General features: G+C 36.0%; 1 protein-coding gene across 2 annotated transcripts in view; it reads right to left on the bottom strand.

Moving 5' to 3' along the window:
- Nucleotides 1–355: 355 nt before the first annotated feature.
- Xrn2 (5'-3' exoribonuclease 2) overlaps nucleotides 356–14,528 on the bottom strand; it is a 63,752-nt gene continuing 49,579 nt past the window's right edge. For both annotated transcript variants that reach the window (XM_052183824.1, XM_052183825.1), the window contains 4 exons: nucleotides 13,575–13,702; nucleotides 8,686–8,749; nucleotides 3,141–3,282; nucleotides 356–874 (listed from right to left, as the gene is read on the bottom strand). In XM_052183824.1, coding sequence (XP_052039784.1) covers nucleotides 809–874; nucleotides 3,141–3,282; nucleotides 8,686–8,749; nucleotides 13,575–13,702 — 400 coding nt within the window. In that variant the 3' untranslated portion in view covers nucleotides 356–808. The remainder of the gene's footprint in view (nucleotides 875–3,140; nucleotides 3,283–8,685; nucleotides 8,750–13,574; nucleotides 13,703–14,528) is intronic.

The following is a 14,528-nucleotide window of genomic DNA, read 5'->3' as shown; positions in this document are numbered from 1 at the left end:
TTATCTGAGGTCTGGTTCAGCAGTAGAAAGCCACCTGGCCAGGTCTGCTCTTCTTAGAACATCAACTTGAATTTTTAAAAATGATCCCTAAATAGATTCAGAAGTCTTTAAAACTAAACCACAAGTATGAAAATTGCAAAAATGTAAATATTCGTAAAGATGTATTAGTAATAATGCTAATGCACGCTGCTCTTGAAGCGCTAACCATATCACCTCAAAACATTCCTTGACACTGACTGGCTCTTGACATCTAATTGTAGGAACTGCTTTCTGTGTAAGCTGGCACTGTAAACAAGTCTGTACAGGCACCATAAGTCAAGACTTTTAGCTGAGATAATCAGACACCAGACACCAACATTTTTAAAGTTCAGCTTTATTTTTTTTTTACTAAAGTCCACAAATTTCTGTAAGACAAGTACTTTAATGAAATGTTTTCAAAGAAATGTTGAGCAATATATGCTCTAGTCTGCAGAATGTGCAGCTCAATGTCCATCCCTAATTATTAATGTGCGTTAAAATCAGCATAGAGCTGTTTTGAATTTTAACCATAATGAAAACCCAGGACTCCTAATTTCATCAAATGTGTTTACAAGCAATAATAAATTCAGACCCACTGTATTATGCAATACACATCTCTGGAAAGCAACATAAAACAGTGAGATCAGATCAGTAAAAATATACACACAGTTAAAAGAAATACACAAAGTACTGTACTTTTATTAAAAACTACTACTTGAGAAAGAAACCTTTCCACAAATAGCATAAAAATGTAGAATGGTGAAAGGAATGTGGAAAGCTTTACAAAAGCCTAATTCCAACTGTATCTTCCCGAGGATGGTGGCAAAGGGTATTTCCGTCCTTCTCTGGGATATCTCTGTAAGTAAACAAAAGAAATAATTTATCTTCTGAATTAATAACACCTAATATAGAAATTTACATCTCTGTGGAAGACTACCTCACGAAGAAGTAGACTTTTTCTTAAGGTACATCACATGGGAAGTCTTCAAAGGTATGTATTCTAAGCCTACAGCTCTAATATAGCCTGTTACAAAGCTGAAGATGCATACAAAGGCTGAATTACTAAACACTTAACTCCACAGCATTAATAACCACATCTAGGAAATTCCGTAAAATGCGGACAAATGAACAATGAAATGCTTCTTGTAAGTATGTGCAGTGGGGTTTACTTTTATATTTTTATTAGTTCTTTGAGAATGTCCATGTGTTTTGACTATATTATTCCTTCCCCCACTCTACTCAAACCACCCTTCTTGTCCCTGTGTGCTGCCCGTATACTTTTGGCTGTGTGACCTTTACTGGTAGTCACCCTACCATAAGCTAAACTCTTAAATAAACAAAAAACATCAAAACTTTCCCTCTCTTTCCCAGTGACTACTAGTTGCCAATGCTCCTTAACTAAGGGAGGGACTTTTTGTCTACCTCCCCTCTCTATGCTGGATTCTGTTTGGTCTGAGCCTGCACAGATACTGTGCATGCTATAAAGACAGTGCTTTAAAATTTTCCCACCATTCTGAGCCCTTGGTAGGGAAGAGACTTACTGAGGCCTAATGGCCAGTTATTTTTCGGAATATATTTTTTTGTTCAAAGAAAAACAAATATTAATAAAACACTAACAAATACTTGTAAAACATTTCCATACAAAAACAATTCATAAAAGCATGATTCTCCTTAACAATAAACTCTAATTCCCAACCGTTGTGATTTAACAAAAACTACATGGACTCAAGACTAAAAAGAATGAGTGTATTTCCAAAATAAGAAATCTTCCAACTTGTTTATATATCTTCTCAGCTAAGAATTTCGCCTCTTCCAAGAGCAGAGTCCCTCCAAAGGGAAAAATCTCGGCCACTTCCAGAGGAAAGATGAACTGGGGTTCAGTGTCCCCAGCTCTGCCTCTGAGGTCACAGTCACAGTCTTTCAGTTCCTGAGTGTAAAAGAAGGGACTGTACACAGCATCTTTCTTCCACGGTTTCTCATGTCTTCCATCTTAAAAATGCTGTTGTTTTTAATTGTCTAGTGTCGTCTAAATTCCAGTAGCACAGACAGCAGTAATTCCTAATATGACTTTTCAGAGGTATTGGGTAGGAAAAATTTAAATTCTATAGAATGATTTTAATGAATCATAACAAACTTTTCTCAAAAGGCATTAGCTATAAGTAATTAAATTGACTATTTTCTTGTAAAGTTGAAACAGACTTTCAAAAATACACTTTTAAGGTGTAACAGTTTTCCTTCCATGTCAGAGAAATTACTTAAAGGGGGCGGGGCACAAAGTAAAAAATAGAAATTAGAAAGCCAATATACAAAGTACTTCAAAGGCCTGCAGGCAATATACCAGGCAAACAATTTAAAATTCCTCATGCCACTGCAGGCACCTAATTCAAGGAACACTACACACCAGTTGCAGTATTCCAAATTCTATTCTCTACCAAGGATTGGATTAAAGTACAAATTCTGTTTAGGCTCACAAATTGCTAAGGGAAATTATATTAAATAGACCTCAGCTTTAACTAAGTCTTTTGCTAAGACTGAATGGAATTAAGAAAACAAAGCTACACCACCTCAATTTATCTAAGAATTACAATGCTCATTTGCATCACATGGCACTTTCATTTAGTAGAAAAATGTGTGGAAAAATCTTCAAAGAGAAATTTGCTTCCACCAAGAGGGACTCAATGACATCAGTTAGAATTCTAGGATGAATAAAAACAACTGGTGAAAAGGTACGTTTGTGTTTGTTTTATTTTATTTTACTTATTTATTTTACTTTTGGTTTCTAGGCAGTCTTCATTTGTTAATGACACAGCTATTTTATATTAAAATACAATATCCTCTAAGCTAAAAAGATGTGTTTTGGTGACCGTGACTCCTGTGAATCACCACTGATAGCTATGATAAAAGGGCTTCTAGGCTGGGATTCTTGAAGATTGCCCACATATAAACTATTTAGGTGAGATACTTGGCATAAATGTATTTTTAATGATAACAAAAATTCACCTATGCTGCTCTATTAACAATTTCTCCAGAAATACTGGTAACAAAATATTAATTCTCCAGAGGCAAACCTAACAGTGAACAGTGAGTTGCTTTTCCTCTGCGGCCCACATTGTTGTTGTTACCTGTCTCCCTCCTCGATGATCATCTCGTCTGGGTGGATATCCTCCATGCCCAGCCAGCATCTGGTACTGATTTGGCTGAAAGGCTGCATTTTGGGTTTGGAGCATCCGGTTCCACGGCAGTAGAGGTTCAGCTCCAACACTTCTGTAAAAAGACATTTATTTCAGAAGTGAAGCCTGTTTTACAACACAAGCCTAAAATGGACAGGTTATCTCCTCCAAATTTTAAGACTACCCAATTTACCTAGATATGTTATGCAGTATGATAGCCTTTGTGTCTCTGGTAACCACTGAAGTGGCTTCATAAAATACCACAATATATTAAAAGGAATGTTTACAGCTAGTGGATAGCTCAGAGGGTCCAAGTGCCTGCCTTACAAGTCTGATGACCCAAGTTCAATCCCCAGGACCCAAGCTGGAACCTGCACATGAGGTAATACCCCACAACCACCACAGTATGCACACACGCAATGAATAATGTTTTAAAGGGAACAGATAAAGCCAGCTGATTAACTTTTGTAATATATTTTGTATGGTTTTAAATGTGAAGTTTCTTTGTATCTGGATCCATAATCACCACACTGATTACATTTATGATGCTGTCCAGAAGAGTAAAAACATGTACAAGTAGGAGAAAGAGGCTTTATTTTTAAAAATGTCTGCACTCGTTCTTAGATTCTATTCTTTCTAGTTAATTGCAGGTTGCAAGTGAATTCTTACTGCTGAGTATTTTGAATCCAGGGTAGGAGACTTGGCAGTTTTTTCCCATCCATTATTCTGCTCAATATGTCAGAAGGTCTGATCGTGAAGAAACCTTTTCAAGTTCTATTGATGCAGTTTTCAATTGACCATGGTGACCTAGCAACATGAGCACTAATTGGCATGGGCTGACTGGCATTTGGTGTACAGTTTACATGGGAACACAGATTCAACAGCTATTATAAACCAGTTTGCTGTCCCAGATTACTAGTTGAAAGACATGTTTTAATTGTCTTCAAGTGCCTATTTTAACTTTTAGATACACAACAACAGGTAGAAGGCATTAAATCATAACTTAATTAAAACCTGTCACATAAACAATGTAACAAGGATATTTCTAAAGGCAATAATCACCATTTAAATGGAACTTTCCCAGTAAGAAATTTTTAACTTCTATTTACAGTCACAAAAAGTAAACAGAAAACAAAGTTCCTATATACTTTAACATTTAGAAATTTGGGGGCCAAAGATGATGTCAAGAAGAACTCAGTAAAATCTCTTATATTCACCAAGGTTCTGACTAGCCAGCTTTCACTATAATGATAGCAGCATATGCATTTCACTTCTTTGTGGGAGAAAAAATGTTAGGGATAAAAGCCTGATGTTGTGCTCATTGGGTGGTGGACTAATTCTTCTTACAGTTAGCTATTCAAATCTGAATCTATCCTCTCTACTCTCCCTTCACTTACAACAAGCCTTCTTAAAAACAAAACAAAAAGCAAAGTAATTATTCTTGTTTAACAGTTCAAAGACAACAGCTGTCTGAAGACTCAAGGAAGGCTAAAGCAACTCTTTATAGAAAGGCGTGAAACCAGAGCTCAAACACAACACATGTAATTCAAAGTCAATTCCAAGTCAGAGTGAGGTGCCTATGGTCAGGACTTATAATTATCTTTAGGTTATTATTAGCACAAATGAATTCTGGCAAGAATGCCCTATCTGATTCAGAATAGCTCTATGCATACATAAGGACGGTCTGTTTTAACCTCTATAGAGGTAAGGAAGCTGCTGGCAATGGGTCATGACCAAGGATCATCAATGTGGGATATATGAGCAAAGTCTACAAACCAAAACTGCAACTCATACACTGTACTGTGATTAATTTTTCTTTTTAGTCTTAGTAAATTTTACGGAATTATGTTGGTATAAGCTATAAATATAATTTATAAGCATCTTTATATTCTAAAAATAAGTTAGAAGGCAAAGTCACAGTATAAAACATACAATTTTTCTTTTGTGCAAAATAATCACTGTTTTTGATCAAAGATAAGTTCTATGATGACAATCATTAGTAAGAAAATTTAAAGAGAAAAAACAATGTAGCAGTGGTATATACTAGCATTTTCTGTTTGCTGGCAAGAACACCTGTATTTACTATGAAGCAATCATTTTTATGTTGATTATATTAACTTGTAAATATAATATAAGCAAACTGAAAATTTGAGAAAATGTTTATAAAATGTGAGATGGAAACCCTAAAGTTGGCCTACCCTAACTTCCAATAGGACTACGTGTAGTGGCACACACTTTTGGTCCCAGCACTCTGGAGGCAGAGGCAAATGGATCTCTCTGAATTTAAGGCCAGTCAGGTCTACTCAGCAAGTTCTAGGCTAGCCAAGACTACATAGTGGGAATTGTCTCAAAAAAAAGCAAAATAAAAAACAGGTAGTGGTTATGTAGTCTTTAATCTCAGCACTTGGGAGGGAGAGACAGGCAGATCTCTAAGTTCAAGGCCAGCCTGTTCTACAATGTGAGTTCCAGGCTAGCCAGGACTACACTAAGAAACCCTGTCTTAAAAAAATAAACAAACACAAAAAAGCAAAATAAATAAATAAGTGAATGAATGAATGAATGGAGTTAGTGGTTATAAACTGAGGTACTATTTATAAGGCAAGGCACTACTTGGTACTGCAGTGAAAACAATATTCTTAAGCTTCCAACTTAGTGCTCTGGAGAGTAGTTGGCAACTAAAGCCCACCAATCTGAGTAGTTTAAATTTTACGATGGTTCATCACACTGTTTATAGATTTCCCCCTCCCCCAATAATTAAGTTGAATTTTTACAAGTAAAAAAACTGAAGTGAACAGCTGCGATGAACAGGCTGAAAAGAAACTCAAAGGCTGGCTAGTCCCGCAGAGCCGGCACCATTAACTGCAGTTACTCTGTCTAGGGAAGAGAATGATGGCTTGTTTGTTTTTGAGACAAATCCTTCTTCTGTCTCAACCTCCTCAGGGTCCAGATAACAGATACATGCCACCATGCCTATCTCTTGCTGATTTTTTTCTTAAGTCACATGTATTTATTTTTGTGTATTCACATTTGCCTGTGTGTATGTGTGTGAGTTCAGAAGACAATTTGCAGGAATTAGTGTTCTCCTTCCACCACTGAGTCCTGAGGACACAAATCAGATTATCAGGCTCGGTGGCTGGTGCTTTTATCCACTGATCCCTCTCCCAGCTGTATTTTAAGGTCAAAGGGAGATAGAAAGATAGATAGATAGATAGATAGATAGATAGATAGATAGATAGACAGACAGACAGACAGATAGATTTAAGTACTATCCCAAAGGAAGAAATAATTCAAGATAATATACTATCTTTAGGAAACAAGATACATTCAAAACTCATGTTATAATAAGATTCTTAACAATGCCCAAAAAATAGAGCCCTGGAAATGCTCTAAACTAAGGATTACAAAAAACCTGCGTTCATAAGACCATCTATTATCTATAATTTTTTGGTAAAGTAAAAATGGTTCCTTCTCTGTCTTGTAAGGTCTGACTATCTAGAATGACAAGTGCTATGGGAATGAGCAATAAGCTGTAACCACTTATTAGCTAAATAAGCTTAGGAGAATAAAATGGTTTAGTTCACTTTTACTTGGGAGGCTGAGGCACAAAGAGTACAAGTCAGAGACCAATGTGGCCATATAGTGAGACCCCCACCTTCAAAAATAAAGAGTTCCATTTCCTAAATAACAATGAGTTGAGAATTCTATAAATGCTTACCTTTTTCTTTCAGTGACACTACTCACCCACCCCCCAAAACCCTAAACAAAATGTTCCTCACTTCTGGGTTCACAAAGTCAGGGTAATAACAGTTCTTAGTGGGTAGAATAAGAACAAGAAAATGATAAACTGCAGGACAAGAGGATACAGATGGTAGTCCTAGACCAACTTTCCATGAGTACAGAACAGAAGGAAGCTGCTGCCACTGCAGAAAGAGCCCCAGCAGTGGAGGCTGAGCCTTCATTCCCTTTGATGTGCTGTGGCTTTATATTATGTTCAGAGTAAATAGTTTAATGAAATTCTGTTCTACTAAAACATTTCTTGGGAAAGAGTAACATGGAAAACTGCCCTTGAAAAAACTACTGAATGTGTTTCAGTTTTTGTAAAAATGAAAATTAATAGCACATCTATGAGATGTTAACACAGTGCTGATAATTCTTAAGCTGAAGAAACACATTAGAAATTGTTATTAACATACTGAAGAAATGAACAATGATATGAAAAAACCAAATATAATAACTTAGAAGAATTTCTTCCTGTATTTGTTTTAAAACGGTATTAAGCTGGTCATGGTGTTGCATACCTGTAATCCCTACTCTCAGACTTGAGAGACTAAGGCAGGAGGACCGGAAGTTCCAGGTCATCCTGGGCTATTTTGATGATAATTAAACACAGTATTGCAGTATGCTTTGAGCATATACAACATATACTTACCAGTCGTACTAAATTTAAAATATGATTTGCATGAGGTAGCTCCATCAATAAACAGCTGAATTACACAAATCTTTGTAGAAATCTTGCAGAAAATAAAAGGCAATTTTAGAAGGGCTCAGAGCTAGTGAGTGTGTGTACAAGAAAAGCACTGTTTCTGGAGCCATGCATTAATGTACTCCACGGACTAAAACAGCTAACTCAGCAAAGTGTAAACAGATCATAACTGGAAAGGTGAAAAAGGAAGCTTTACTTTTATGAGCCCCCATTTGGTTTTACATTTATTGATGCTGTCAAAACCAGCTGGAACGATACATTACACTCTTAAATAAACGATTCTACAGATGATAATATAATCATTCATAACTGGCAGGCCCATCTGACTTAGAAACACAGAACTTATGAATGACAGAACACATGTCAAACATCCCTTGTTATTAAACCATGTCACATTCTTCCTAGCCCATGGTACTTATTAGACTGCAGATCCCATAATCCTCTTCTGAGTCCCTTCTGCATTTAATTCAGTTCAGTCTTAAGTAGTTAAAGAAACTGTTTTCAGTGGCAACTAATAACTACTGACCTACAGTGACACTGCCCTACAATAGGCCTGTCAGCCCTGAAAAAGTTGTACCAAAGAAGCTGATTAGGACTTGAAGAGGTCTGTAGTAAGAATCAATAGCTGGTCTGTACTAATGCTGTGCTGCTGGCAGACATGATAAAAGTAGAACACCATTAGTTATGCCTCATTAAACTGCACAACCCTGCTAAAGAGAAATTTGTTTAGCTTGACAAAAACCTAATACAATTTTAAGCTCTGTGGTGCATTTTTTAGAGTACCTCAATGCATCAATAAAATAAAGTCCAAGAAAACCAAGAAACACAGGAAACTATATAAACAAGAATATTTAATTCAAAGTATTACTTCTGTATTTCCTAAAAACAAGTACAAGAAAAAATATTTGGGGTGAGAAAAAGCATTATCTCAAACCAGGTAGGTTTTGTTTTGTAAGTTGCCAGCATACCCCAGATGTCAATACAAGAAGCATTCAAAGCTTTATTTACAATTACCTTTCAAATCTGTGCTGCTGGAAAAGAGGAGGAGGACCTCGCCAGGAATCTTGGGGCCTCATATCTGGAAAATAAATGAGAGGAGTTCACAAAATGCTAGCAAAAGCATCCAACATCACCTGCCCACATGGGCTATACTCCAAAGTCACTGAAAAAGGAATGAGATAGCATGTAAACCAAGCAAGCAAGCTAGAATCAGAATTAGCCATTACTGGGAAAATAACCAAGAAAATTAGCACAGACTTTCGATGGTTATATTTTTGTGGCTAGCAAGGCAGTTCTGGTAACAACCTTAGCCATATTTATACTTCTCTCACTTCTTGTAGTGTGTGGCTATGTATCACATACATAGCCTTTTTACATGTGTACTTTAAATGTCATATATATATATATATATATATATATATATATATATATATATATATATATAAAGGATCTCAGCCTTTTTTATGACTGTACACTGAACGAGTAGTATTAATTAATTCCTCGTCATCAACACCCCAACCCCCACCCCATTATTGCAAACAGAACTGGCAATTTTATCTTAGATATAACCAAATGGCTGCTGCTCTTCTACAAAAAGTGAACATTACAAGGAAGGAAAGGTCTATCAACTCCTGGTCAGGTGCAGCATTCACATTTAAAGCACTCAAAGGGGCAGTATCAACCAACCACTGCTCCTGGCTTCTGCAGTGCAGTTATTATCTGCCTCTAGCACGGTCTGCTGAAATCTAACTAAAACAGTACATGTCCTCTGTACATTCACTATGTACAGAAGACAGGGACCATCTCCAGACTGTCAAGAGCAAGAACATGGCTTCCCATAACGTACTCAGGCATATATTTTAATGGAAACACAAACCAAAACCATGCTTTTCAAAACCACTTTCTAAAAGAATGAGGAAACGAAAAGCTTAGACCTAGTTAAGTACCAACATGTACAACTTATTTTACAAAAAAAATTCAAAAGAATTAATGTTTTTAAAGTTTTCATAAACCACAAACGAGCCAAGTAAAGCCTGTAACAACTGACGACTGCAGCATGGCACAGCTGGCCCCTCTGCTCTGGCCTTTCTGTCCATCTCCACGGCACTGAGAGAGCCAGCCTGGGGTTATTCTCTAGATATGGGCATACTACCCAAAGATTGGTACCAACCTGCACAGTTTCCATCACCCAACTAGGGGCTCCTCTTTCAAAAAGGAGAGGAAGTCCTTCACCAGAAAGCCAAGTAGTGTCTCCAGCTGAATAATACCCTGTTTTACTGCTTAAAAATTTTGCTATGAAAAAAAAATTTTTTTGCTATGAGCAGTAAAGCTGAGCCACAATACAGAAAAAGCTTCCAAATGGTCCAAAAGATATAAAACAGGGCTCAAACCTCAGTGGAAATTCTGGAAGCTAATCACAAAGTTCACAGAAAGGGAAGAAGAAAGTTGCCCATTCTGGGACCAGAATGATTCAGACTATAAATTGTCAGAAAAAGCAGTATTTTATCTTATCTTTTGAGACAGGGTCCCATGCATAGGCCTCAAAATCTAAGTAGCCAAGATGACCTTGAACTTCTGATCCTCTTGCCTCTGCTATTTAAGTGTTGGGTATTAGAGTGAGCAGCAGTACCATGCCTGGAAAACATGGTGCTGAGAGATGGAACCCATCGCTTTGTACTAGATAAATACCAAGTAAACTAAACCTTAACCCCAAAGGAAATCTTAAACAGGTAAAGCTTGGAAATTCATCTAAGAATGATAATTATTTCTTTTGTGAGGCTTCTTTAGATGGAAAAATTAGGACATTTACTAAACAATGACCTGTAATCTATGAGAAAATAGTCCACTGAAAATGAAATTATGTATTTGTATTTTTTTCTGATTCTTTGTTAAACTTGAAGACCAATGACCTATTCAGATGGTATACAAAAATTAGTAAGAATCAGTTAAAATGTTTAAAAACTTGTATTTTGTCTTTACATGTACAAAATTAGGTAACAGACCAACAAAAGTAAACTAAACAAACCAACAAAGTAACTGACTCAGACGCTGTTCAGTGCCACTTTGCATGCCTCTGCGCTTCACCCTGGAAACACGGTTATCATCAAGACTTAATTCTCTTAGTTGGGTTCCATGGTGTATCCTAATAACCACAGAATGCATTCTGCTACGGTACTTAGAAAAGCTTTCACATGAAAACCCGATTTATTCAAGATCAACTAAAGACAAAGAAAAAGACACATGCTCATTAAAATAAACTTTCCAGAGCCATTTACCCTAGAGTTTTCTGAAAATGAAGGGAAAAATGTTTATTTTCTCCTAGAAAATGTAATGCCATAACTACCATCTCTTCACAGATATTAAATATAAGCATGATGTACATTAAATTAAGTATAAGATTATTTTTAAGAGCTAATACAATAATACAGAAACATCAAGAATGAGCACTTCCTAACAGGCTTATCTTTAAGTGCTAAAAAATTGGTGACTATTCATTCCCATGTCACTATTTCCAGGTACATTAAGTGCTTCCATATTTAATTTTCACTTTCAGAACAACCCCTTTTCACATAATCTTAGCATTAGCAAATATATGGTGTTTTGCTAAAACTTGAGCTAATAATATAAAATTTAAAAAGTTTTCTGTCACATATTATTATTAAACATACTTTGCTATTAATCCAAAAAGAAAAATTAAAAAAAAAAACAGCCATAAATATTTTCAAAGCAACCTTTAAGTAAATTTTGTCATGAAGCTCTGGGTGATATACAGAGTACTCATAAAGCAGAGATATTTCTTGGCTTTATAAGTAATGAAGCAGACAGTAAAATAAACGTATTACTATTCATTTGTATGACTTTAACAGAAGATCTTTTTGAGTGGGAGGAAAAAACCTACAAGACAATGAATTGCACTTCAGAAGGCACAAGAACAAGGAGGGGGCCGTTAATTTTTTCCTTTGGTCTTTAAAAAGGTATTCCCTTTCTAGAGCTCCAAGGCCACATAAAACGAGCTTCACCAACAGCTTCTCAAGTGACAATTTACTTAATCAGCATGGCAATCAAAGAAAAGACTTCAAGTTTATTGATTGCAGTAATAACAAATCACATTTCAAATGCAGATAAGTGACAAGCTTACTGATCAAAACAAAGTCATGCTACCTTCTCTGAAATGCAAAAACTGATGCTTTATTCATATTGAGTACTCAGGGCTATACTTGACTCCAAAAAGTTATCAAGAAATAAAGAATTATAATGTGACCCAAATTGTCACATTAAAGGTAAACCAAAGACCAACAATAAGAGACACTAATGGCAAACAGCTGATAGAAGAGGAGCACTTTGACCAAATGGTTCATCTCCAGTGTATTTTATTCCACACCATATTAAAGAAAATAATTATGACACTAAAAATGCTTTGGAATATTAAGTGGCTTAGTTTTCAATTTTACTAAAAGTTTTTAACCAAAACTTCAAGTTTCAAATTTATAATAAGTGATGTTCTATAGGTTATTGGCTCCTGTTAAGCAAAGTACCACTAACTTAGGCTAACACTTCCCAAAGAGGGATGTTTTAGATTTTGTTGTTTTGTGGGTTTAGATTTTGTTGAAGCAAGGTCTCCCTCTGTGGCCCTGTCTGGCCTCAAATCTGTGGAATCCTCCTCCCACCTTTGTTCCACGGATTCTGCTAGGATTATAGATGTGTGTTAGTAAACCCAGAGCAAGTGACTTTTGGTAGTCACTGAACAATCTTATTTTCACAATTACGCGTTTTCTCACATATGTGTGTGTGTGTGTGTGTGTGTGTGTGTGTTTGATTTATTTGTTATGGATGTTTTACAAAGTGCATGCTATGCTGTCAAAGTCCAGAAGAAAGTAGCAGATGACCTAAAACTGGAGTTATTGATGGCTGTGAGCTACCACATAGGTGCTGGGAATTGAACCAGGTCCTCTGAGAGTGAGTAATGACATTGTAATCAATTTTAGAGAGTCATGTAAACCAGCAAAGTCACTCAATCAGACACCATACCTGATAACAAGTGGGCCCTGAGAGAAATGAGACCTTCAGAACCTATTTCTTCTCATGTACTATATCCAAAAAGTCTGTGCTTCAAGTTAGAAAATGGTTTATAAATCAACTAACATTAAAACCATAATAGGCACAGAACAGACACACTTCTAACAATTACCCTCTTTACCTGGCACTTTAATAGCTACTCAACATACCTAAAAGTAATGCCTGGCTCTGTGGCATATATTACTGAGACATTATTTGGATTAAGGAAGAATGGCTTAAATCTGGTGAGTGGCTTAAGACCACTGTCCTAGCACCAGAGGACTAAAACAGAAGAATTTCTGTAACTCTGAGGCCAACCAGGGTAACAAAACCTTACTTCAAACAAACAAACAAACAACAGTAACAACAACAATTAAGTTGGAAAGGAGGGAGATCAGAGAAGTAAAAGAAAGAAGGGAAAGAGATTTAAAGATTTCTGTGAGTTTTCTGCGTTAAAGCAGCACTCTTTATTCCAGGTAGTAGCAGAGATCAAACACAGGACCCTGACAAGCAAGACAAGGGATCTACTGTTGAGCCACATTCCTAGCTCCCACCCTTCTTTTGAAATTTAATTTATAAAATATTACAAATATCAAAAACATAGATTTTTAAGTATCAATGCCCTGAAGACTCACAAATGCTTTTCTCCCCCATGCTTCCCCTGTCTGGGTAGCTATATGAAGATAGTTTAGAGAACCTGGCACGTGATCTGTATCTTCCTGATGAACAAGCACAGCCATGGATCTCAAAAGTAACATTAAGTAGGAAAAAAATTAAAATCAATGGCACACTTAGCATATGTAACACTCAACTATTTTCTATCATTACTCTGGCAAGTAAAAACTTACTTGACATAAGTTTTGGGATCTGAGCTTGACCTCTCAGCAGTGGCCTGTATGTGTTCCCCTGGTAATTGGCAGGTGGTGGTGGAGTGTTGCTGTAAGCACCGGTCCCCGAGCCTCTTGGTATAACATGGCTGTAAAAGAGACCCTTACGTAAGAAAAAAATAGAGAGCTATATACAGAGATTATATTTATACGTTAAGTTGACAAATCAAACACTTGTAGTTTCCTCTTTATTGCTAGACCTGATTAATGTAAAAATAAGGTTTATAATTAAACTAAGGTTCCAAACTGGAATCTTAGTTTAATTATAATGGTAACAGGAAATGTTCATTTACCATATTAAGATGTTCATAGTCCTCTAAGCATCTAATTCCTTTGTAAAAAGCCAACAAATCTTTTTTTTTTAAATATGGTTGACTTTTTTCCTCAAGGATCTGTTCAGTTGCTGTCACTACTGATCACTATTCTATATTTTGCTATTTTAATTTAGCATCCCAAATACTGTCCTGTGGCTCTCTTTACTCCTAACAGCAATAGCATAAAATCTTTAGATTATTTCACTATATTAATGTCTCATATTTTACTAAACTTTCTCTCTCATTTACAGCTAGTATTACATACTTTGATAAACAAGACATTAGGTGTACAGCTATGCTACTTTAAACTATTTTCTCAAGATAAGTTCCAAGTAGTAAGAATTTAGATAAAATATTATCTTTGAAACTCAGAACTCTTAGAAGCACTTCAATGTTGCTTTCTAAAAGACTAAGAATGTTGAAATAAGAAAGTTCTGAATTTTTTTTTTTATCAAGAATCGAGAAGTTTCCAAACAGTAACAGTATCAATTGACATGGTGCTGAAGCTACCACCTAGTTGTCACAAGACAGGTGCAATTATTAACCACTTTACATATTAGGAAACTGACATGTAGAGTGGTATAGGAACTTCTATAAATAT

The sequence above is a fragment of the Apodemus sylvaticus genome, chromosome 5 (assembly GCF_947179515.1).
Source record: "Apodemus sylvaticus chromosome 5, mApoSyl1.1, whole genome shotgun sequence".
NCBI lineage: Eukaryota > Metazoa > Chordata > Mammalia > Rodentia > Muridae > Apodemus > Apodemus sylvaticus.
This window is presented reverse-complemented; position numbering and strand designations above follow the sequence as displayed.